Below are 26,793 nucleotides of genomic sequence, written 5' to 3'. Positions count from 1 at the left end.
ACATACATGCATGCATACATACATACATACATACATACATACATACATACATACATACATGCATACATACATAAAGAGAGAGAGAGAGAGAATCGCGACTTTTCCTGTCAGGTTTCAATATAATTGGATGGATTTTATATCTCTGCCAAGACTAAATTTTGTGGGTTTTTTTCTTTCTTTACAGAATTACAGAGATATCCAAGTACTACCAGGAGATAGTGAAAGCACCGAATCAGATTCTAAAGTACTTTTTCTTTATCCAAATTCTCTCAAAGAATCTCCTCCAACATACAAAGGGTTAGCTAGCTACATGTTTTCTCCCACTAGGGAGAAGAGATACCCAGAGTCCATGCATTCACTTGTACCCCGATTAATGTCTAATGCTGTGCATGCAGTCAGAGGAAAACGATTAGACGAAAGTGACGTACCGGAGATGGAAAGAGAAAGAAAATACATGGCTTTATTGCGCAAACTGGCGGATTTACGCAACCAAGATTTGCCCCAATCAAATGAAGGTAACTGCTCTCTCTCTCTCTCTCTCTCTCTCATTTCACGTTTGAAATAATTTAGTTCAACTTGACAGATACACAGAGCGTTAATCGTGCATGAAGCGGTGAAAAATGGACAGAGGAACACAACCAATTGCTGAGCACGAAGAGTTTAACGTAATCGAATCACAAATCTGAATCCAAGGACCGTTTCGTGATTTTAATTGAAGTAGTCAAGTACTAATATTAGTACCCTTACTCGTACCTCGTGGACAGGGTACTAATATGAGCTTATACGCGTCAATGGAGCAAGCCGGGTGTGAATCACACCTGGCGCTCTTTTAGCCTAATATCAACAATTTGAACATATTCCTTGCATATAAGCTAATAAATTGAGTAGTCCTCTTATTTCATATCGGAAGTATCGAAAATCATTGTTTAAATAGTTGTAAAATCTCGTTTACCTTTTTTAGCCGATATTTTCGTTTAGATCGTCCGCCATATCATTTCAAATAATGATTACTTCCGTTCTCAGCCTCGTTTGTTTGTGTGCCATATAAGGACATTGACGCCTTATTTAGAAATGTAAACAAATCGTAGTAAACATTTGGATCAGAAATTATGCGCATTAAAAGTAAATACGGTTTATCGGCAACTTTGAAATTCCACCAAGAAGCAATTATTTGCCACTTGATTGATAATAATATAGCGTAGAATATCCAAATATGGTCCGGCAAGCCTTACGTAGAAAAGAGGTCACGGCGAGAGTCTCGCGTTATCTGTCATGGCAGACAGGATGAGGTTAGAGTAACCATGCCAATTTATTTTATCGTGTAAGGGCTTAATAAATTCAAAATAAGCCAAACTTCTTTCACAACATGATTATACTTATGTAATTGATTTCTACACTGTTTGATTTTCTGACTTTAGTGATTATTTTTTTGCTCCATTACATGATATGGGATCAGTTCGTAGCCTCAACCACAACAAATCAAGTTGAGACTACGACATCGTAGCTAGTCAAGATGGCGATGTATGTGTGGACATGTTGAGTTGGGGGTATACTGTCATACTATGTCAGTCTCTATCTAGCTTTTAACATTTCATAGACTTTTCCATTTACACAAGCTGATCCCATATATATCGTAGGGTAAAAAATTAGTCTGACTTTGTATAGAAATATGAGGCGCCATGAGTTTAACATATGTAACTGCAAGACTTCTGTTCAGCTTAATTTAGGGGTGATTTCAAGAACGATAGGTAGATATGTTGATTCAAACACAAAAAACAACAATTCAAGTGATGCTGTCCAATCATTTTAATCTGCATAAAACGATAAATATTTTTCAAGTTGAAACATAGTAAGTTTTTTTTCAAAACAGCTAAATGTAAAATTATTATTAAATTATATAAACGTTTTGATTGGAATGAAACTTCTGCATTCAACGCAGTTTATTCTGTTTTAGTGAGGAAATGTACAACTACTGAATAAAAAAAAGATATTTTCAAATGTTTTATATCTTACTGAATATTAAACATACCATCATAATATGATAGGAAACATGGCGTTTCGTCATACTTGAAGACAAAAAAAATCGCAACCAATTTTCTACTTATAGAATTTCGTTTGTCACCTTTACATAATCATACGATACGTCATAATTGATATGAAAACGTGCATCGGCTAAGCAGAAAAAGCGCACGAGCTGTATCACGCACACGTTATTGACATGTGAGGTCCTGGGTTCGAACTACTGTTTATTTTTGTGGGGTTTTCTTGAGGGGGGTTGGGTGTCGCTACCCAAGATCTATTCAGTCTTTATCCACGTATTTCTTTATCCACATATGTGATTTCATACGAAAATATATGCTTTCTGAACTAAGGATAACGACTCAGAATATAATAGCTGACTTCTCTGTCCATCTACCATTGCATTAATGTAACTCTAATGGTCAGCTGTACAGCCTAGTCATGCAACCTAAGTTACGAATGTACACATTTCGACCTTTCACTGAGCCTAAAAGTGTCATCCTAGCGGAGCTAGAGCAGAATCTTGCCACGATACTTATAGGATTAAAGTCCCGCTGGCATATATCTTATCCCTACGCCCTTCTAGCAAACGAAGGTAGTAGTGTGTTCCTTATTAATGTTTAATATTGTCGGAAAGAAACAGAAACTCAATATGCTTCTAGGGAGGCTTGGCTATTAATGTCTCGCCATTTATGTATGGGGGGTGGGGGTCTTTTCGGTAACTAGGTGGTCTTGGTCAATAAATAAATATCAGACACAGAAAGACAGACCATAAATCTACTCTACTTTCCTCGAATTTCAAAATATTTTAGTGTGGTTACATTTCTCATAATATGAGGAATTTTGTTGCACTTTTAGGCTAACGTATCACTCCTGCATGACTGGAATTTGGATCAAAAATAGAAACTGAGAGAAACCTATTTGGATGGGGCTGAGACAAACCTACGGAGATTGGGTTGAGACAAAAATACGGAGGTTGCGTTGAGACAACCGTACGGGGTTTAGGTTGCGTCAACCATACAGAGGTTGGGTTGAGACAAACATACGGAGTTTGGGTTGAGACAAACAAACGGATGATGGGTTAAGACAAACATACAGGGGTTAAGATGAGACAAACATACGGAGGTCAGGTTGAGACAAACATACGGGAGTTGGGGTTGAGGTTGGAAACTCACTACCTATGCAAATAAGATCAAAGGTTTGCTTTTATTAATGATCTAGGAGAAAACACGTTCATACTATATATTTGATACGCCACACTGCTCATGCGTTTCATCACTGAGATGAGAAAAAATAAAAAATATTTTGGAGTTGGTAAAATATATGAGTGTGTGTGTTTCGTTTTGACATTTGCGCAAAATTGTTGGAAAAATGAATTAAAGATGAAATCTGCAGAGAACATTTGTGCTTTGTCTTTATGTCAACCACATTACATACTTCCTTTTCAAGATACAAAAATAGATGTACATTTGAGCACTGCCATACAATGCAAAATGCATTGCTTCAAGTTCACAATCGATTATTTATTCTTATTATTAATCTGTTTAGTAGTGTGTTGATATTATTCCATTATCGATCGTTTTAAATTTTGTTACTGATATTAGCAAATAATAAATATTAATTTAAGATAGGAAGTGTAGGCAATATAGGTTACTTTTCAACAGAAAACAGTTGCAGCTAACTGCAACCTATCACCTACAGATACAGAATTAGGTTTCAAGCTTGAGGGTAGACTTACGCCTTTTGTGCCTTACTGTTTAACCTACCACTGGGAACTTCATTTACATATCAGTATGAAAATAGCAATATATGTATCTACCAGCTCTCTAAATGTTCCAGTCCATGTGCTATATATTAGAGATACGCGGTATTACCGATGTAATGGTTTATGGTATTTTTTCCGGTGGTAATTAGTTCGGTACTTTTTCAATGTACCGGTATCTCGGTACTTTCTGTTGTTATGTATATTTGATTTAATTTATATTTAATTTATTTTAATTGTTTCTTTGTTAGTTCTAAAAAAAATTGTATTCCATTACATGTTATTGTAATGTAACTTTATTGAATGGATTTGACATTTTCCAGAAATTAGTTTGATCTGACTGTTTTTTCGCAAACACAAATAATAGAAACATTGAATCTAATGCTGACCTAGTTCCCTGCCTTGATTCAAAAATTAGTGAAAGTGAAGTAAACAATTTCTTTTTAAATTTATTCTTTCTTAGAGTAGATTAATAAAGTGAAATCGAGGCCATACTGGGAATAGGTTATGTTAGGCATGCAAAATGCTTCTATCTTGTTCTAGAAACATGATGATGTGACCCTCATACGGGAATCTGCTTTGCGTCTTAAATTAGTGTATAACTCTTTTCTATTGAGAATTTAGTCAGTTGGGCTATAAACCATTGACACTTAAAGGTGTTTTGTTGTGACCAGTTTGAGTTAAAATTCTATTTTATGGAATTATTCATTATTTTCATTGGAAATATTTAAGTGCTCAAACAGAATTCTTGGAGAAAGACATTTATTAAAAATTTATTCGGAATTCTAAACTGGAATATTATTTTCTGTGGTTGAACAAGGAACTGTTGACACATCAGGACAACACTGACTATTGCATACTCGTTGTCCTCCATCTCGGATTTTTTATCAGGACTCCAACTCAGATTCATTTCGGACTTTATATTTCTAGGACTTCTATTTTTAAATTCTTTGATTATTTTTGGATTTGATTCGTAAAACCGTAAGTTCTTTTTCTCATTTTTATCTTGTTTTTCTAGGGAAATAAATTATTTGTTAAATTTTACAAAACTTTTTGTCTTCACTCTTTGCTTTTTACTGTTTTATAGAACCTAAAACGTAACACTGTCGGTAAAGAATGTACGAAAATTTTATGTTACGAATTCAATGATATTAACAGAAAAAATTCTTCAAAAATTATTACCTTACTGGTATTTGTTTTAGAAAACGGTTGTTTTTATCTCACATTCATTTCTTTTAAATATTACAAATATAAATATATTTATGAATCTTTAATCACTTGTTTGACATGTACCACGCATGCCAACATGGCAAGGGAATGGGGTGTTATAAAATATCGAAATTTCCGATTTAAAAGAATGTATATTTAATTACTTATTGGGGTAAATTAATGTGATAAGTACACGTATTCCTTTGTAAGAAACATCCAATGATTTACATGTGAGTTAATGTTTTTTTCCAGAGTTTAGGTAATTTTTCAAGTCAACTGAATATTTCTTCGCGTTTGTGGCATTGTTCTATGTTTACCAGCCCTCTCGGATGAATATATTGTCTGTATGTTGGCATCCCATTCAAAGTTTCCCTGTCTGTTATATCAATAGTGTAGCACAGTGTCTTTTGCCGAGTGTCAGCGATATAGTATAAGCTTAATCATCCTACCTTAGTTACAGTTGTTAGATTACAGCTAATGCAACAATTAATAAACACATAACAAATTCATCTTCTGTAAGTTCCTCCTAATCATTTATTTTCTGGGAGGGGGCTGCGATTTTATTTTTAGCTGAGACATTTATTTTCTTTTATCTCAAGAAAATTATTTTTCACCATTGATATAATGGATATAATATGGTGTTAATTTCCCGTAAATCAGAACAGGATATTTTTCCAGCGATTGACACACAGAAATATAATAACAGTGTTAGGACACTGCCACTGAACACTACATTGCTGGTCCCTAATACATTTGCGGTATACCGTGGTACCTATCTCGGTATCTTCAGAAATGTGTTCGTGATACAAAGCTGAATCATATACTGTCCCCGATAACGAAAGTTGGAATAGAATTGCTTAATTATAGAAAATATTAAAAGACAATGAAATGAATAACATTAATGCAGGCTAAAGTTTAATCCACTAGTGTACATTATTGGTTAGACTATGACTAAAATTAACCTCGCTGCTCGTCATTCAGTTCAAATATCACTAGATCCTATCTCGCGTTTTAGCTCTTTGATTTCAACCCACGATTTTATCTCTTTCCTAGCGCGTGTTACAGTCCTATAAATTACTCTATCAAGCTGATCGCGTTGGGGTACAGGATTTTGTCATGAAAGATGGGATCCTTCCGTTTGGTACACAAGTAATTGCAGAGGTTTTCTCGCAAAAGTGTCAGCTCTTTGCTGCATAAAACATGCATTGGTATAAATTGTTATGTAAATATGCAAACATTTGGCATTCTTTAGCAAGCAGTTTACACCTAAGCACCAAAACGCACGCAGAGGGTATATTCACTTAATGGGAATTAAAGTCATGGCTCTGTTGTTTTTAATGGTGAGGGAAATATTAGAGAGACACGTTACATAAATGTACTTGCATACAATCGCATTGCAACGAAGACCTATTTCTAAAGAATCTATTCTAAGAGGGAAAGTTACATGCAAGAAATGGCATGGTATCTTTATGTCTTTTGTCTCCTGATCTTGTACTCACTGTCGTGTTTGTCTTCGCCAAGAGACACTATGAAAACAGCATGCATTTTTAGACCATTTTTAATAAGGTCACCATAACGACAGTATGCATTTTAGACCATTTTAACAGTAAGGTCACTAATGACAACAATATGCGTTATTCGACTCTGTTTCAGTAAGGTCATCATCATACGATCTTAATTATGAGTGGTCAAACATGCATTCACTTTTATGCGGTCAAACTTATAGCCAGTCTCATATAAGTTCAAGGCATACTGAGACGAAATCACCATGCAAATTGCAAATATAAATATTGATATAAAACCTAAATTTTCTATATTTCCCTATTGACTGATGTTTTATCCTATTTTACTCGAGATTTAAAATATTATACATCCGATAAAACAAATATTAAATTCTATAAATCATCTGTCAATCAGACCGTTAATGAAGACATATTCTGGAGGGAATAAAAGGAAAACATACTGGGAAGACCTTGCAAGATTATACAAAATACACAAAGGATCATTGTGTCATCCATCTCAGCTTCTGTTTCTCACTATCATCTGCTGTCTCGCTTAGTGTCTACACCGCATCTGCTCTATTCCTACTGTTTTAGGGTATCGGCCTATCTCACGTTATCTTCACTCTAGCCATATTTCTGTCTCACAGTTTTGCCTGTTTGTGAAACTCTCTAAGCGTGTGTATTCTCTCGATCTCAATCCATATTATACTAGTAATGGTAATATTCATCACGATTTATCTTGAAATATCTTGGGAATACATGTTAACATGATATTTTCGATATATTATTGGTTATAGAATAAATGTTACTCTAGAAACGTCAATCGGAACACTCAAGGGCCATCTTTGGTCATTGTTCGGAAAATCACATTTGCTTATGAGACCAGCATCCTCCATCTTAGTGAAAGTACCGAATCTCCTTACCTTTTCTCCAAGATGCACAACGCCCATTAGTATGGCTCCTGATCCGTATGATTGCTGCAATGCTTTCTGCTACATGACTAGCTAATCTGAACTCTGCACCATCGCCGCTAAGTAAGCGCCTCTGCTACTTGGTAATTTACTCTCTAATTTTGATTGTCTCTACTATGACCAGTTTGGAGGATACGTCTGTATGTTAAGAACAACAAAACAGTTTCAAACTCTTGGCCCCGATTCTTTGTTTCTTTGCATACCTTGCTCGTGTCAATTTAATGTGTTTGATTATAATTTATCGTAAGTAAAATTCTCGTAAAAATGTGATAACGTGTTTGTTTTCTTCAAAAAGGACAACCCCCCTTTTTTGTTGGAGCACGTAAGTGGTACGATATTTAGTTTCTGAGGTCCATAGTTTTGCACGTTGTCGAACTCTTCATTTGCGGAGGTAAGTAAATTATGCATGCAATCCACAATCACACAATGACCAAACAGAAGTGGTCCGTTCAGTTTAGTACCTTGGCCTCCCATAATGCCCCGCAGGCAATACAACATTGTGATGGCCATAAAACAGCATTAAATCAGATATTTCAGTTGTGTCGCAACCGGCGTTTTAGTTGTATTGGTCACAACTATGTCAATTAAAAAAATTAATCAATGTTTGTTTAAAGTGCCACTATGTGGTCTATGGGCATTTGCATTTGCACGTGTTAAGGTTTGACTGACATACAGTGATATGTTAATTGGTGCAAAACGGATAGAACCAGCATTGCACTTAGACACGGGTAATAAGTGGTTAACAGCGAGTGGCAACCAATCGCATCCTGTCTCCGTGTGCTAGTAAATCTACCGAAAAATACGTTTCATAATTCCTCCAAATCGTGTGTTGGAGAACAACTAAAATATTAGTCAACAATGGTAAAAACACCAGTAACTTTTGTTTGGGGGGGGGGGGGGAATTACATTTGAACGCACGCCCAGGGACAATTATTATCTCAACATTCAAATTTGGGGTAAATTATTTCCTATCGGTAGTTATGTGATATCTAAGGACTCGCCATATATAACCACGGGTTAAATCGTTCGATAGTGACCTCACATGGAAACAGTCTTTAGTATAAACACAAATATTTAATTGGGTTCAGTCAATGTGTAAATAGAAATAAACAATATTATATTCATTTGTTGGTGTAATCTCTGGACACAGCATTTTACGCAAATATATAAGCATGGGTGATTGTCCGGAAATTTCCATAATGTGTCAATCACTCTGAAAAATAGGATTAAACTGGCGCATGCGAAGAAGATGCAAATCAAATTAAATGGAAAAGGTTAAACGTTCACAAATTTGTCACATGGAAATATTGTTCTTCGCCTGTAATTAAACTGTGCCTTTAAATTTGGATGAGAAACTTACTACTATCGGGTAAATGGGCACATTATCTCTCACCTGGGATGTAGGTAATCATCACTTCCAATGTTCCTTTAGAACTGAGTTAGCATTCTATGCCTATAGCTCTTCATCGAAATTTATTTTAAATTAACAGCATCCCCATGAGCCAATAAATAATAATAATAATATGTCTGTCTGTCTGTCTGTATGTATGTATTAAGCTTGAACAGTACGTAAGCGCAATGAAAGCCATAAGGTAGCAAAGAAATATTAAGTACAAACATAGAATTGCGGAAAACATTAGAAAGGTAAATACATCTAATATATATCACCTTCTCTGTATGGACCAACACCCACATCTTCTCGACAAAACGCTCAGCCCAAAAGTGGATTGCGCAGAGTCGTGGATATAGGTATTCCTGCGTAACAAGCACACTCCCATGACAGCACAGTAATTATCTGTCATCTTCTTGCTATAACCCCGACTCCTCCGGCAGAAATCATGGCATGTATCACATGTTAAGCACGCAGGACACGAGAAGTTTGTTTCTAGGTAACAAGACGTTATAACATGTCGCTGATGATGCAACAGTACTTCTATTATATACCTATCAATTTTCTATTCTAGTATGAGTCATAATTTTGCCGTTAAATTCCAAAGGTAGGAAAACTACGCTGGGGGCGCTCTACAGATATTACGTACTTCTGAGAGAGTGACATGTGTAAGGTGGAGTTGTTTGCGCGTGCGCACGCGCGCGCTCGTGTGTGTGTGTGTGTGTGTGTGTGAGAGAGAGAGAGAGAGAGAGAGAGGTTAGGATTTTTAAGGTAGCTTTAACAATTTTTCAGTCATATCGCTACGATGTTTGCAGTGTGGCAGTTTATAGTGATGTCTGGCACTGGGGGTATCATGCCGCAGACATGTAGCATGATGTCCCACCCAGTCACATTATCCTGACACCAGGCCGACCAGTCCTAACACTAACGTCTTAATGCTGAGCGGGTATCGAGGCAGCTGTTAGTACCATTTTCGTACGTCTTTGGTATGACTCGGCCGTTGTTCGAACCCACGACCTCGGAGTTGTTTACATTTGCAACATTTACAAAGGGGAGAATGTTGGTATACCTTTAAGTTACTTTTATATACTTCTATTGAAACTTCTTTGGATAGTGTACTCCTGGAAACTGTATGTGATCTGAGCACTAAGCTAACCAAAGCACACGATCTTTAGCAGTTATTAAAATAGAGAAAACTAATTTTGCCAAACTAGCCAATATCAGCTTCTGAAAAATGCAATGTACGAACTACAGCATATATAAAGGGTTTTTAAAAAGGTCATCGGATCGTGGGGTTTTGTTTAATTGTTTGTTTGTTTGTTTATTTTTTGTGGGTGTGGGGTGTGTTCAGTTTGCCTCTGAGAAATCCAGGAAGTGAACATGACGAAGCGGAGCTAGCATTTGTTTTATACATGCGCATGTGTAGTAATGCCAACATGTTTACTCCATAACCAAAATTACACATTTTAACTGTCCAGATGATGTTGTCATTCCTATGTCAAGTCCGCATCGGAGCCTCTCACAATGTCTCCCCAGAAAGTGTTTAAACGCTATCAGCCGGGTCACGGATCTAAACTGTCATAGTTATTCAGCTGGTGAAAGATATGTGATGCAAAATTTGACAACTGAACAACTGCTGTAAATCGCATATATGGGTCTGATGCCTCCTTGCGTCGAAGAACTCATGTTAAGTAGCAGTGGTAGCATTGAAAGTGAGTGACTGTTGGTACACACGCTTCATTTATAACAATGATATTTATGCGGATATCCGCTGGTTAAAAATAAAATGAAATTCGGTTCATAACTGAAGCCGAAGTTCGTATCAGAAAGGTTGAAATATTAAGCGATTCCTCCTTTTCAGTAACGTTTTGGGATTTTATTATTTTATCTGAAAACTGATGGGTATTAGAACAAATATATATGTATCTTTACGATTCTATTATAATAGCTAAATCACGTCTTTATGTCAGCAGCAGAAAACCCGGGTCTGGACTCGACGCTTCTGATGCTGAAAACTGGACGTAATCTTGCAATCAAGATCGCATTGCTGTGATAATAATATATATTTATTTGTGCATCATAAACAAAATTAGAGGACGAAGACATAATTAGGAACGATTTTTTTCGAACATATGGGTAGTTAGCTAAATGTTTTGAAAAGCAATTTAAGTGCAGGTCATTATTTAATAAATGGTTTGCGGTATATCATTCACAAATTATAATGTGTGTATCGTTGGAAATGGTGGCCACGCTTGTAATACACGAGGCTCTCCTACGTTTCAAGCAGCAGGGACACTTTAATCTATAAATACTTTCACGAGTTTGTAACATAACAAGTTTGACGTTATTGTTATGCAAACTATATCATCACTGTAACGGACCAAAATGTAAGAATGCCACACCATAGTCCAGCATTGCCCGCAACAAACAAACATATAGCAAAATCAGTCACAAAATGATTCGCCCAAACGTTTGTCGAATTGGCCACAATACTGACATCTACTGAACAGGATCTCTTAATAGGAGGAATCTCATTCTTTTTATGTACAGGCAAAAGAAAGGCCTATTAATGTCGACAATTTGGGGCAAAGCACACGGGCAGCATAAACTTCATGCACAAGAAAGTATTGGGTTTTGTATATGGAAGCTGTTGTTACCTCGCGGTATCAAAGATGACGTCGTTTATCTATGACTTCAAAATTGAAATTTATAATGAATCAAACTAAAGAGAATCAATGACGATGAGGCCAAAGCCCTAGAAGGAAAAAAGTAATGATGTATTACTTATATCCTTTACAACGCTTTCCTTGTTGGATTTTTTTTTCTTCATTTAAATATGTAAAAACTTGTTTTAATAATTTGCAAAACCCGAGATTTTGCAGCACCTTATTATCTTTGTGTATATTATTATCTAACTTATATCAAAACTACTGCTAAATTATGTATATGTACTGTTAAAATGTGTTGAACCTTTTGCAGGATCTTTAAATGAAACAATAAGTGCAAAACGTTGTACAAATCATAATTCATTTGTTATTTGTGTTTTCCTATCTAACTATTTACTGTTTGCTCAATTTATTTGAATACCATTAGAATCTTTGTGTGATGTAGATCCTTATGTACTGATTAACCGTATTTTATGCAGGATATTTTAGAAAGCATTTGTAACAGTTTTCTTTGGAAATTAAATATTGCAGAGCTAATTGCATGAATGATATGATAGCATCAGAGGATCTCCAAACGGTTCATTGCGTTGATTGGTCCGTTTTTGTTCACTGCATTGCTATATACTGTACGTCTAAGAATGTTTTTTGGGTGGAATATTTTCATAAAATCAAAATTTTATCTCACTGAACCTTGAGTTATGTTCCTTCAAAGTTAACTGTGTCTTTTACCAACGAGGACTTAGCTTTGTAACCATTTCCGACCCAAGTGAAAGCAAAATGGCGAGCGTGTGATATGACTGTCACTTGAAGGGAGATACATCATGATATATCTGAAAATTAAAAACATATCTGGTTTATTTATATTTAGCTCCAACATTAGGAAACTTAACATTTATATTATAAACACGTGACGTCACTAACAATTATGGTAAGGAAAATAAATCGTGCACAGTATGTTTCCTCCATAGCATATGTTTATAATATATAAAATCCAGTATTACTTCTCTTTAAGCCTTTGATTGTTTTGTTGTTAGATTCACTGCAACCCGAGTACATACTTTTATATATTTTATTTGTCTTCAGAGAAAAAATTATTGTCTCAGTATTACCTTAAACCAGTTAGTGCCTATTATTATTATTATTATTATCATTATTATTCATTCATTCATTCATTCATTTTTGTTTTGTTCAGAGTTGGAGCAAAATAATAAAATAGTTCGTTTCTATGCCGTATTAAAACATTTTGGCCTGAAGATTTCAGCTTATCCCCAAGCCAAACAAGTTCCTTCCGCTGTCTAGGAATAATATAACAATGTAGTTTTCTTTATTTATCTGTAGCGCTATTACATCGAATAAATTGAATTCGAGCAACATTTATACCTATCTGTTGACCCTCTTACTTAAGACTTGTTTGCATCTTGCAACAGTTACTACTCATATGTCAGTACTTTTAAGTGGGTTTAATTAGTTTTTGGGGACGGGGGTATATAATAACCTTAAATGAGGATATTGAAATAAATGCAGGTTCCCGTGAGCCCAGTGGGAGACATCACTACTCCGTCAACACGGATGTAGAATTAGAGGACAAATACATTATTTATGATATACTGCGCATGACTTTGATGCCTTTTAATTTTCTGAAACGAATGTTGAAACCAACAGATCTGAATTACTATTTGACGATTGATCAAACAACAAATAGATTGGAAAGAAACGCACGAGGAGGCCGGGTAATGATTTATGTGAAGAAAAACAAAATCAGAATTAAAACCAGACGAAGAAATGTTCTATCATCTTGTTCAGTAGAAATTTTTCTGGATTCAGCTCCAATTATCTAATTCGTCCGCTAGGAATAGTCTATAGATAAAACTGCTGTCAGCAAGACTTTGGGGATTATTTTGAAAGTCATGTTAGAGAGAGATCATGGTGCTGCTGATAATGTGATACTACCCGGAGACTTGAATATTAATTAACTAACAGCAGCAAGAACGTTGGACCTACCAAATGTAATGGATAACTACAATTTACTTAATGAAATTATTAAACAACACGCATTATTCGTGCTTCAGCTACATCCCCGGATGAAATTCTCTTACTTGACAGAGTCTGTTTCATAGACAGCGGTGTTATCATGATTGATAGATGCACAAGTGATTACAAAGCAACTTATTAATTTATGTAAACACTTCCGAATCTGATTAAACTTATGTGATAAAAGGAGTGGTTGGTAGCTTTATCAACCAAATTTTGATTTGCTGAGCAATTAATATTCACATGTCGATTGGTCACAGTATTTTCAGAACTTCAGTTTCGTAGATATTGCTGTCGAACATTTATTGGTTTTACTCAATAAACTATATGAAACGATGCACCCCATCACCATTGGTAGCAATTCTACCAAGGGAAGAGGCGTATGTGACTGACACCTTTGACGTGCGTTTCGATTACGAAAGATGTAAGACACTAGCACAAAGGACTTGGCGTCCAACAGAATGGAACACGTGCAAGTGTTACGACTCTATGTCTTCAATTAAGTAACAGAAAGAAGCGAAACCAAGAATTTAAGTAAAATAAACAACTTATTTATTTCTGTACGATATAGAGTGAAAATTCAAGAGATATAGTATTGTGAATTAATCCCAAATAATCCTAAAAGTCCTATGGCAAGTCTACAAATATAGAATGTTCTAAATGAATTCCAGTAGTTTCGAATGCCATTATGTACCACAAGGACGCAATCTAGAATGTCACTGAATGAGTTCACGATAATTCCAAAATAATGTGTCAATACAAAGTCAATGAACACTTAGTAATTCCAATGAATAATATGAATAATTTAAATAAATAGTTGCTCTTGAATTATATATAGGAGCACACATGTAAACTCCAACAACAACTGGATTCCTCAGATTGATCTTAAAAACAAGAATGAATTGTTTGTTTTCGAAGTCCCTTTGAAAGCTTCCAGATTAAAAGAGTATGTGAATGGCGACTTTGAAGGCTTCCAAATCAGAGATCCATGTGCACGAAGACTTTGAACGCTTCGAATCAAAGACCTAGGTGCATAAAGACCTTGAATGATTCCTGATCGAAGACCTGTGTATGGCTACTTAGAATGCTTCTGGATCAGAAACCAATGTGCATGACGAATTTTATTGATTTCATATAAAAGACCCATGCACATGACGACTTTGAATGCTTTCTAATCAAATACCCATGTACATGACGACTTTGAACGCTTTTGTATGATCCATGTGTCTTTCCTAATGGAACTACCAAAGTAGCTGACCCGTGCCAACCTTGACTGGTATCAAACCGCGACCTTTCGATTACGAATCTGACGTGTTAACAGCTAAACTACCTTCTACAGAGATGAATCTGTCGCATGCTGTTGGCATTCATGGAGAAGAGAAGCCATGAAATAATTGAAGCCCATGTAAAAGAAACGCGTTGTATCCATATTTCAGGCTGTTTGCTTTAATAGCTATATTTTGATGGAGAACTAGATTGCATTTGTGAAGCCATTTGAAACCAAGTATAATTGCATCGCTCTACGATGACGCATGATCTATTGCTTCGAGACAGTCGATGGTATGGTTTAATTTTATGATGACACTTTTTGTACTTTTCTTTATTTTACATATCTACAGTTAATTGCCTCAGTTCTTATTTCATGGATGCTGAAAAAGCCCTTGGTGGTAACAGTGTCCAATTGACGAACACACGTTGCGTTATATGATATTTTAGCACAGCGCATAAGGACTCCACAAGAGATCGTACATTCATCTAGATATCAAGAAGCTAATACAATTACACGTCATGGATGAAATTTACGAAGTGGGAAGGAGCAATTAAGAAAACGACAACAAATGAACAAGACTATTTAAATAGCCAAAACGAATATTTACAAGTGTAACATGTGAAGTCCGGACTCCTGAAGTCCAGAAGTAGTAGCGCCTATATAAATGATATAAACGATTTCCTAATGTTATGTTAAACACATGTTTGAGTGAAAGTGACTTCTCACAATTAAAATCTAGATGAGGGAATAGCAGTTTTCTCAAGTAAATAGACCCATGCTAACCCAGCTTGTGTTGATATATAACAGATTGTTTCATCGTGCTGTTACTGACGGTTTTTGTGTGTGTTTGTTTTGATTTGGTTTTGTGGCAGTTGGGGGTGTTTTGTGTTTTTATTTAGTTTGGGTCTTTTTAGTTTGTTTTGTTTTCGTTTTGTTTCGGGGGGTTATTTTGTTTTCTGGGGTTTGGGGTGGGGTGGGGTGGGGTGTTTCCATCTGAAACCATGAAGTCATTCGCAGGCTGCCACTGGTGAAAAGTGAGATCAGCTTGGGACGACAGGAATTTTGGGCATAAATGACAATAACTCTACCAAAACGTGGGACAACAAAGTGAATTGACAATATATGGATCTGCAAAAAGATTCAAGCCGAGATGTGGTCTGAAACTAATTGTGTTCACGCGTTTCTTTCTTACATCAGATCAGACTCTACGTCAAAAAGGGCAATAACCCCAAGTTAAAATAGTGTGTGTGTGTGTGTGTGTGTGTGTGTGATTTGGATTTTTAACGTAGCTTTAACAATTGTTCAATCATATCACTACGCTGTCTGCTGTGTGACAGTTTATAGCGATGTCTAGCACTGGGACATCATGTCGCAGACATGTAGCATGATGTCCCACCCAGTCAACATTATCCTGACATCAGGCCGACCAATCCTAACACTAACATCTTTAATACTGAACGCCAAGCGAAGGAAGCTGTTAGTATCATTTTTGTAAGTCTTTGGTATGACTCGGCCGGGGATCGAACCCACGATCTCCCGCATCCGAGGCGGGCGCTCTAACCACTAGGCCACCGGAGCGGTCCAGTTAAAATAATTAAAGTTGCCGGAGCAGTGAATTGACAATGTGATTATATTCTGATGATGACAAAAATATCAATAACACTTTCAAAAATTTCTGGAGGAAAGCTATTTGTCGCTGTTCGCATCTTCACGTGTTGGCTATTATATTTACCAAGTGTCAACGCAATCCATCAAATATAGCAGTACTAGTTGTGCTTATGAAATTGCATGCCCTGTTGAATAAATAACGGGCGGACAGAATGACAGACCTCTACATCAATATAAAGTTGCAGTAGCACCATGGCTGTCTGAAAAAGGTGAAATTTGGACATTTTCTTAAGTGTATGATTCCGATATCAGAAGACGACGTCTCCTTCTCAAGTGTTGGACTGAACATTCCAGAAATATTTTTTTATATATCAGTCAAGGGATTCTCATACGCCTGCACATCCTGCATGATCCTATGGTCCGTTATGCAAGTTGACTCTTTTCTGCGGAACGCCGATCTGATTAACGATCGGAATATCGCTCATCCCTTTCAGTGTACCGTTATATTCATGTCGATGGAAATCGCTTAATTGAATTCTGATTGCTCTGATACGAAGTCGTTGCGCGGAGTTTTATTTCTATTTTCTGCTATTTTTACTCATATAAAGGTTTTGGAGTTTGATGGGAGAATAACTTTTTTTTTAATCACATGGTAGGCTATACATAGTGGTCAGTATACTTGGTAGAGGAAGAACCCTGGAAGACCAGGAAGAACCACTGACTCGGTGGAAGCTACTGGCACTTTTTCTCAAATATACAAGTTTGTCGAACCGAGACTCGAAATCTCGCTGACAGAAGTAAAATGTCTTAGTGATCTATTACGGCAAGAGCCATAGACGTCCTATGCATCTGCCCCTCCCTCCGTCCCAGAGACAAAAATGAGAGAAATATAATCTTACTCAACGGACATCGAAAGAAATAGGAAACGTTAGAGAAAAAAATTGTGTTTTTTATGATAACGATGATTATGTGCGTGATTCAGCTCACAAAGCCGACCAGATGCAGGTATCACTTTAACGCATTGATAATCTTACATAACGCAAAATGAGTCCGAGGTCAGCCGAATGTTACTTTTAATGTGTTTCGTTTCAATTCATTCTTTCCTTGCTTTTTATCACGCGTTTTGCTATGATGTGTACATTTTCGCAATAGAAAATAAATATCTGAACTTTGAAAATAAATGCAATATATCAGAACAATTAAATATCGCACCCCATTATACTTTAGTCTCTCCTGGAGTATGTTGATACTGGTCGAGATTGTTAACATTTTCAACACCCACCTCCTACTCACACACACACGCGCACGTGAGTACACACACACCAGTCATATGTACATCAAAACTGTAAAACACTGTAATTTCAGCCAAGACCCAGTTTACAATAAGTTAATGGTGTATGTTCACCATGAAGAGGATCTGGTGGGTTGATATTTAATTAGTCCTCTTCAAAATAAGGATCACATCAAATCATGTAAACAGAGAGATTATCTTATTTGTCCGTATTCGATTTTATCGGGCCATCCATATCTTTTCTTTTTCAATTAAGCACGCACTTCGAGATAAATATTTATCTCACAGCAGCCGATGGGAGATGAATATTTGTACAAGTCAAATTATGCCAACACTGGCCAATTATGCGACACGTGACACGTCAGCTTGACTCTTTCGCGTCAGGTTCATTGCAATTAGCATACATTTCCATGGCTGTTTGTTTGGTGTCTTTATTTATATGTTTTATATTTTTTGTTTTATACCCTGATTTGCCTTGGCTAGAAACAGGATCGGTTGTAAGATAGACCTGCATTTGAGACCGGTTTATACTTTGCAATTTTTTATCGTATAGCCATTTGAAGCAAAATTTCAATCTGCAATAGTACAATATCACAAATTTATTTATACTTTGTACCTCTGGTAGTGTTGGTGATCGGTTTAAGTATAAATAGCAATGGTTAAGTTCATCAGAACTGATTAACTATCGATTTTAATCCGTTATAAATATTTTCTATATTTTAAATCAGAAATGTAGTTTTTTGCATAGTTTGAAAAGTCACTCTTTAGAATAACTGTACTTTAGCTGTTAGCACGTCAGATTCGTAATCGAAGGGTAGCGGGTTTGATACCAGTCTAGTTTAACACAGGTCGGCTACTTTGGTAGTTCCATTAGGACAGACGCATGGATCTCATTTCCTCGGCACGTTATAGTCAAAAATATACTGAAACGATTTTCACTGACATTAGGTTATCTTACAAAAATTCTGGATATTTGGTATTGGTGATCGACAACCAGTAAGAGTAAATGTCGAAATGAAGTATCATCGATTTCGTAAACATATTGAGCTTGAATGCAATGGAAACGATTTAAATTAAAGCTGTGCAAACATAATTCTTTTAAGAACTTTTATCGATTATATTTTTTATTGTTGAACATCGTTTTCGAATGCTTGTTTCGTCAACGTTTCTGATCAGTCTTCGGTAATTCTGATTACTCGTCACAAACCTTTGGTACGTGTCTTTGAATTAGCAATTTTTCCAAGTGCCCGATATTTCAAAGGAATAGAGATACTCAAGTATTTTTCAAACAAGAAGAAGAAAGAAAGAAAAAAAAACAACAATCCTAATCGTTGGACGCAGCCTCCTATTAGCAGGGGACAGACATTAGTTTTACCGATTTGGCTGTCTTCACTGAAATTGCGAATAAAATAGGTTGTCGTCTTATCTATCAATAAACGCTACATCGTGAAACCCGTCACATAGATGAGGCCTCGCGTAACAATTGCGCGTAGTTTGCAGACTTTCTCTATCTTAATGATAAACTAACAGACCTGTCAAGTGCTTTCTGTCTAATAGAATTACCTTTCTTTATATGCCTTGCTGACGACGCAATAAAATTTTGTGTCGATCACTTTGGTGGAATTGGGCTGCTGTATACACGAAAAGCAGTTTAGCGCAGCTTGCTCTTGCGATGAGTAGTTTGTTTGTCTCAAAAGTAATTGTCTTCGACTTGTTCTTGTATTTCCTCATAATGCCGTTGTAGAGGGAAGTGAATTATTCTGGTTCATCACCGCGCCTTATTGAATTGTAAACTGTTATGTAAGAAACCGTATGTTAATTTATTTTATTTAATAACGAAATGAAAGCAAGACGTTGCAGAACGTTGACATAGGGGCAACAGCGTCCATATTCATTTCTGTATTAAGACGATAGGAGTAGATACACATACATACATACATACATTGATAGATTCGCAGGTATAAGAGAGATAGTTGTGTACTGTCAAGTATACTACACAAGGTTGTTTACTGTTATGTATACGAGACAAGGTTGGGTAATGTTAAGTATACGAGACAAGGTTGTATACTGTGAAGTAGATGAGACAAGGTTGTATACTATCAAGTAGATGAGACAAGAGTTCCATTTTTTTTCCTTATTCATTAATGATCTTAATGAAGAGCTATGTGTATAATGTTCTCATGGTAGACAGATAGACAGACAGACAGACAGAGATAGATAGATATCCTACTGAATCCATCTCAATTATCCCGCACTATGGTTAGCAGCAAAGAAACAAAATTTAGGTTTGAACAATGAAATAAATGTTTTTAAAAAGTATAATAAAAATAAAAATACGCAAGACTACAATAGATATAACACCTTTAGTGGGATTTTAAAATTAAGTCCAGTTCCTATGCACTTCATCCAACAATTATCTCTTGTTCTCCTATCTGCGTCTGACCAGCCGATGGTGTACATCAATTTCAAATGATCTCCGGTCTGTGCTAAACTGTTAAGACAAATGTTTTGATTGTATTAGCAGTAATATGCGTATGAAAGCCCATACAATAAACGATATTGTGCATATCACACGGAATATTTTATTTAATTATTTATTTCCATGTTTTCAACATTGGTACTAACAGCTGCCTCGCTTGGCGCACATCATTAAGAGGTTAGTGTTAGAACTGGTCGGCCTGGTGTCATGATATAGTGACTGGGTGGGACATCATGCTACATGTCTGCGGCATGATGCCCCAGTGCTAGACATCACTATAAACTGCCACACTGCAGACATCGTAGCGATATGACTGAAAAATTGTTAAAGCTACGTTAAAAATCCAAGTCACACACACACACACACACACACACACACACACACACTATATCTGAATTCATTAGAAAGTAATACAGTCGGAAACCGTTACGTTCACACTTAAAACAACCAGGTTTTTTTTCTTCTTCTATTCAGTGGTTTGGATATGAGTAAAATCTCCATGAAAATCTCTTCTTTTTTTTCTAAACTGAAACCAACGTTCTTTTCAAACATTTCAGGAAATTTGTGTTGGAAATCACTAAAATCTTATCTACAATGATGCAGAGGGTCAATGTCTATATAAATAAATAATGAATAGAATTAGCAAAGGCTGAATAGATATTGAAACGAACAATGAATGGAATCAGCAGCGGCTGAACGTCTATTGAAATGAACAATTAATGGAATTAGAAGAGGCTGAACGTCTATTGAAATGAACAATGAATGGAATTAGAAGAGGCTGAAAGTCTATTGAAATGAACAATGAATGGAATTAGAAGAGGCTGAACGTCTATTGAAATGAACAATGAATGGAATTAGAAGAGGCTGAACGTCTATTGAAATGAACAATGAATGGAATTAACAGAGATTGAATGTCTATTGAAACGAACAATGAATGGAATCAGCGGAGACTGAATGTCTAATGAAATGAACAATTAATGAATTTTTTGCTTCCTGTGTTCTGTTTCAAATAGTTGCTCTTATGTAAGCGACCGATTTCGTTTTCCTAAGTTTTCTGAACGCCTTTTATCGTTGTCCTGCGAAAGCTTTGTCTATTTTTTACCAATCTGGCGGAAGTTCAGTAATGGAAATTTAACAATTCTCCTGAACATAAGCCTTGTACGAAAAATACTTCTGTCTATCAATTGCTGAGTGTCAGTGTCCTTTAAATATTCCCTACTATCAGAACATCGCTCAGGCATTTCCGTCTAATCATGAAATAACCTCGGATGTAATGATCGCTAATGAGAAAGATATTCGGAACTACTTTTGTTCACATGTAACAATATGGCAGCGGAAGAAGACAAATTTATAGCCAATACAATATGAACCTCTGATGTCGTAACATATGGTGCACTGGGCCAGAGGCAAATCACCAAACGCATCAAATTGATGCGTATTGATATAGCCACTTCTTCCGAATGAGTCCAAATGAAGAAAAATCAAACATAGAAAAAACGATAGATTTATGGAATTCCATAGATAAATAAAGAAATGTCGGTTTGTACGTACAATTCTATACAGACCATTTTCCCTCTTTTTGGTTCCTTGTGCTTCATTTTCTCGAAGACCATGGAATTTTATATCAAGGCGCGCGACATACGATCCAGTTTCACAAATGTCAACATCGGTTTCTTACGTATGTGTTTAACGGTGCATATTAAAAAATGACTTTCCAAAAAAAAGATATGGATGTTTTTCATGATCCTTACAAAATGAATAATCACCGTTTAACAATATGTATAATCAAATTCTTTATTAAAAAAAATCCACCTGTTACTGATATCGTCGGTACTGAACGCACGCATGACCTGTATGACTTGTACTTCAGCAAGGTATGTCATATCTCATACTGGTGTAGTGTAGCAACAGCGACTCTTTAAATTTGCCAATAAAAATTGAATTGCAATGTTTTTAAGCCCATTGATGTAACAAAAAAAGTTATAGACCCTTATTTGATAAATATGAAGTAATAAAAGGGTAAGTAGTATGAGGTTGGCTTTTTCGTAAACATTTATATTCATTTAAATAAAGGTCAATATTGACATGATATTAGTATACTTCTGTTATTCGCCATTTCGGTTTTATTTGGAAATTGGCATCAATGTAAATAGCATCTGAATCGAATATATTTTCGAACGCACGTAAGCTTAATCACGTTCCATTGTCGACATTTTTAATGAAAATAATTTTTTTAATAACTTGACTTTAAATGTGTGTGTGTGTGTGTGCGTGCGTGTGTGTGTGTGTGTGAGAGAGAGAGAGAGAGAGAGAGAGAGAGAGAGAGAGAGACTGTTAAGGATGATCGCTTGTGAGCATATATATTTTTCTAAAATTTGTCTTTTTTACATAAGTAAGGGCCCACTTAATCCACAATCACTGGAAATTTGTGTCGATATTCCTGGACGACATATATCCACGTGTATGGATCCTTATATAGAAGAATACAGAAAACAGTACCTGTCATTATTTTGTTCATAACATAATAAGTCCAAAAAAAATCATGAAATTTGCATAGATGAAAGACCATAGACAAATATTCAAAGAAGGCTATATTGATGAGGGATCTTTTTGCCTGTCGCATGACCATTAGTAAGATCACATCTGTTTTTTCCGCAAATAAAAATCTGCGCGACCGATGTACGACATGCCGCCATCACAAAAGATTTCCCACAATCTCGTATAATTTTCGCTGCTTTATAAATTTATTTCACAGAACTGTTATTTCGATCATTACATTTTATAAGAATTATTCCTTTTCATTATTTAGTAAAGAATGCAGCCTCAACCGAGCCATTTTAATCCCAATCTCTTTCAGAGCTTGTAGGGCTACAATACACGGAGATAAAAAGTGACGTCATATTTGTTAGCATCGTATTGTAATTTTACCGTCATTTCCAGATGCACGAAAGGCATTTATTTATTTTATTTTCTTAAAAGCTGTCTGAAATTAACTAGTTATGCTAATGTCATTTTTTGTGCTATTTTCAGGTGACTTTATGGAGAAACGTCAGTATGGATTTCATGCTGTTAGAGGGAAACGTGACGTTCCCTGGTGATTTCTAGCAGTCATGATGTCACGTTGCGCCACGTAATGACGTCAGAAAATCGTGTGATGACACGCGCTGAAGCACTGCTGGATAAATAACTAGGACTTATTAAAGCTTTCGTTTAATTTGATATACATGTTGTATATTTATTTTTATTGACTTTGAAGTATCAGCTGTACTCTAGAATCTTAATGAATCTTGACGGCTTCACTTCTGGAGTGGTGTACCTTCCCAGTCTCTAATTTATCTGAATAGATATTTTATTCAATTTGTGCGTTACTGGGTGAAACATTTAAACGTGGAGTACAAAGATTTTTTTCTTTCTTGACAGTGATAGCTTTTGTTTAAAAAATATTCATGAATAAATACTAATGCTGAAATTTTAATGAATTGCAATAAGTTGTACAAAGAATGTAACAACACGAACACACATGTCATGAAAATAATCGATTATTTAATTGATTACTGTATCTTTTAGGTGATCTTGAAACTTATCGAAGATTTTGTCAAATTGAGGGGTGAATATTTTGGAAGAAAATAAAAACAATATTAATGTCAGTCGCTATATGCTGCTGTTTATCTATTTTCATTTTAGTACTGTTTCATTAAAATAAACTTGACCGCAACGAGCAAATACATGTAAAATGGTATTGTATAACGACGCAGTTTTTATGACATGTCTTGTTATATGCAATCTGTAATTTTGACGTGCGGATTAGAGAAATGGTTCCGGTAGGAATAAGAACAACTGCGACAAAATGTCCGTTTACTCGGTTTTATTATTTCATCCTATCTTACAAATTTAAAAAATTATAAAAGCAGCATTTCTAAAAATTCATATTGTATGACATTGAGAATAGGTATTGGCGTTAAATTTGCAATAAATACATTGGCTTCTAAAACTAAACCGACGTTCCTAAAATAGTTTTTGATTTATTTTTTGAACAGTAAAGAAAATGTACAAGAAGGGAGTACACACTACATAAACTGCATCTTCGAATAAAATCAAAATCAAATCCAAATAACTCTTAGGATTGGTAAAATGTCACTGGTGACTATTGTAATGATGTGGGTTCTGCATGTTGTGCTATTAGAGCAGGTTGTCGGGACAGACGGACGAAGAGTACTGGAAGAAGTGAAGAGATAATGGCATAAGAGAGGATTCCTCCTCTGTTTCTATCTTACAGAGTCACTATTAAATATTGCAAATGGGTGAAAACATTCACTTTACTTAGAACTCTTAATCCAGTACATTTACGTTTTAGTTTTGAAACAAAATGCTTTGGAAATCGAGGATTAATTTTTTGTGGCTATGCCGTGATACGTATTTTTCGCAAGACAGACATGGAACAGTTTAATTACTGCAGAAACAATCACAGTTAAAGAAACTCTAAGGACCCATAACTCACATGGTCAAATGAACAAATAGCGACGTTTCATTGGTTATTACTGGGATGACGTCAGTGATACAAATATGGTTTAAAACACGCAGCTAACATCGTGTTTTCGATGTTCTTAAGGTTCTGAGATGCTAGCAAATCGTCGATTACACATTAAGAAGGTTAAATCTACTTTATATTCTTTTCAGGAAGCAATGAGCGTTTTTATTTTTTTATTATTGGTATTACATTCTAAAAAAATAGTAAAAAAGTGCTAAAATAGATCTTAAATCTGTTATATCTAGGAGTTAGGGTTTGTGAATTTTCCGACGATATATTCACTGAGAATACGAAATAAATTCCACATGCCTGAAACATCTTGTTTGATGCATATTCTATATATTCTCGAACCAAATATTGTCCACATTTATTAGCATTTTATGTTCAAGTGATTCAAACCTGTTGAAAACCGCTCCGGTGGCCTAGTGGTAGAGCGTCCACCTCGGAGGTCGCGGGTTCGAACCTCGGCCGAGTCATACCAAAGACTTATAAAAAGAGTACTAACAGCTTTCCCACTAGGCGCTCAGCATTAAAAGGTTAGTGTTCGGACTGGTTGGCTTGGTGTCAGGATAATGTGAATGGGTTTTACAGAATGATACATGTCTGTGGCATGATGTCCAGTGCTAGACATCGTTATAAACTGCCACACTGCAGACATCGTAGCGTTTGACTGAAAAATGTCAAAGCTACTTTAAAAATCCAAATCACACACACCTTTTGACAGTTATTTACATGGACACTCGTCTTGGGACATGCATGGACTGCTTGAAGCCGATATAATGTAATCAATGAAATAATTTCTTCTCAGATGAACAAAGTCTTTTCATGACACGTGACAGTACCCATTTTGACCCAAATTAACCGAGAAAGGTATCTGCATCAATACATGACCACGTGATGAGGTTATGTATAATGGTCTGTAGTGGTTTAGGAAAATAAAATAGTTGAGCGATGGGTTAAATCTATGTCAATCAATATACACAGCCTACTGGTGTATATTTTTAATCTTGTTAACCTATTCATAAATTTGCAAGAAATTCGGTAACAGGGAGAACATTAATTTGGCGAATTTCAAAAATCCAGGTTATCTGATACAATGCTCGCTCCACTCCATTGCCTCTCCCTAAAACCGTCTCCTAAAGAACCCGCAACACCCACCCCCTCAAATTACTGTAGGTGTCACGATTTATTTTTTACCATAGTGTTTGCGGGATATGTTAGTAATCATCGTGAAAATAATTTTGAGGAATTCACTTATTAACTCTTTGATTTATAAAAATGGTACTAATAGCTGCCTCGCTCGGCGCCCAGTATTAAGAGGTTAGTGTTAGGACTGGTCGGCTTGGTGTCAGGATAGTGAAACTGGGTGGGACATCATGCTACGTGTCTGCGGCATGATGCCACAGTGCTAGATAGACATCATTATAAACTGCCACTCTGCAGACATCGTAGCGATATGACTCAAAACTTGTTAAAGCTACATTAAAAATCAAAATCACATACACACACACACACACACTAACTCTTTGAAAACGCTTATCATCCCTGACTCCTTAATACTTGCTATGTTTTGTCGAATCAGACAAAATTAATAATTAAAAAACGATACAATATCGCATCACTAAAAAAAGAGATTTTGACCACGTATTTTCCAGATACAAGTTGGTAAGATGCATCTTAAATCCATTCAGATGTCATTATTGACCAGCAAGTGGAGCTTGGTAATGTGTATCACATCGTCGCTCTAAACACTAAACAAGTCTATGTAATTTTGACTGACTATGCGCTTCATGAACACTGTGCAGCCAAGATGACATAGTGTACTATCGTTTTAGATCCAACTTAGCACAGAGTGCATTTGTGCAGCGCGAAACTGACAAATCTATCTAACCCATGCCGTGTTCCTTTGAGCATGCTATGTTTAAGTCAGAAAAGGATTCCGTGAGCTTACAATTGATAACAACAAGTGGTATATAGTTATGTTCAAAACAAGTAGAGAAAATGTATGTGTATGAGTGTGGGCTTTTATTCCAAAGCAGCCACAACAAGGGTAGATTATATATGTTT

At 35.9% G+C, this 26,793-nt stretch overlaps 1 protein-coding gene across 1 annotated transcript in view; it reads left to right on the top strand.

The window, feature by feature from the left end:
* The window catches only part of LOC149791579 (uncharacterized), a 37,265-nt gene extending 13,412 nt beyond the window's left edge, over positions 1-23,853 (top strand). Inside the window, exons 2-3 of the mRNA XM_089970139.1 lie at positions 185-515; positions 23,229-23,853. Of these exons, the coding sequence (XP_089826265.1) occupies positions 185-515; positions 23,229-23,296 (399 nt within the window). The 3' untranslated portion in view covers positions 23,297-23,853. The remainder of the gene's footprint in view (positions 1-184; positions 516-23,228) is intronic.
* The last annotated feature ends 2,940 nt before the right edge of the window (positions 23,854-26,793 follow it).

This window comes from Sinohyriopsis cumingii, chromosome 9 (assembly GCF_028554795.1).
Source record: "Sinohyriopsis cumingii isolate HCF-2022 chromosome 9, ASM2855479v2, whole genome shotgun sequence".
NCBI lineage: Eukaryota > Metazoa > Mollusca > Bivalvia > Unionida > Unionidae > Sinohyriopsis > Sinohyriopsis cumingii.
Note: the sequence above shows the minus strand (reverse complement) of the source record. Positions and strands in the feature narration are given on the sequence as shown.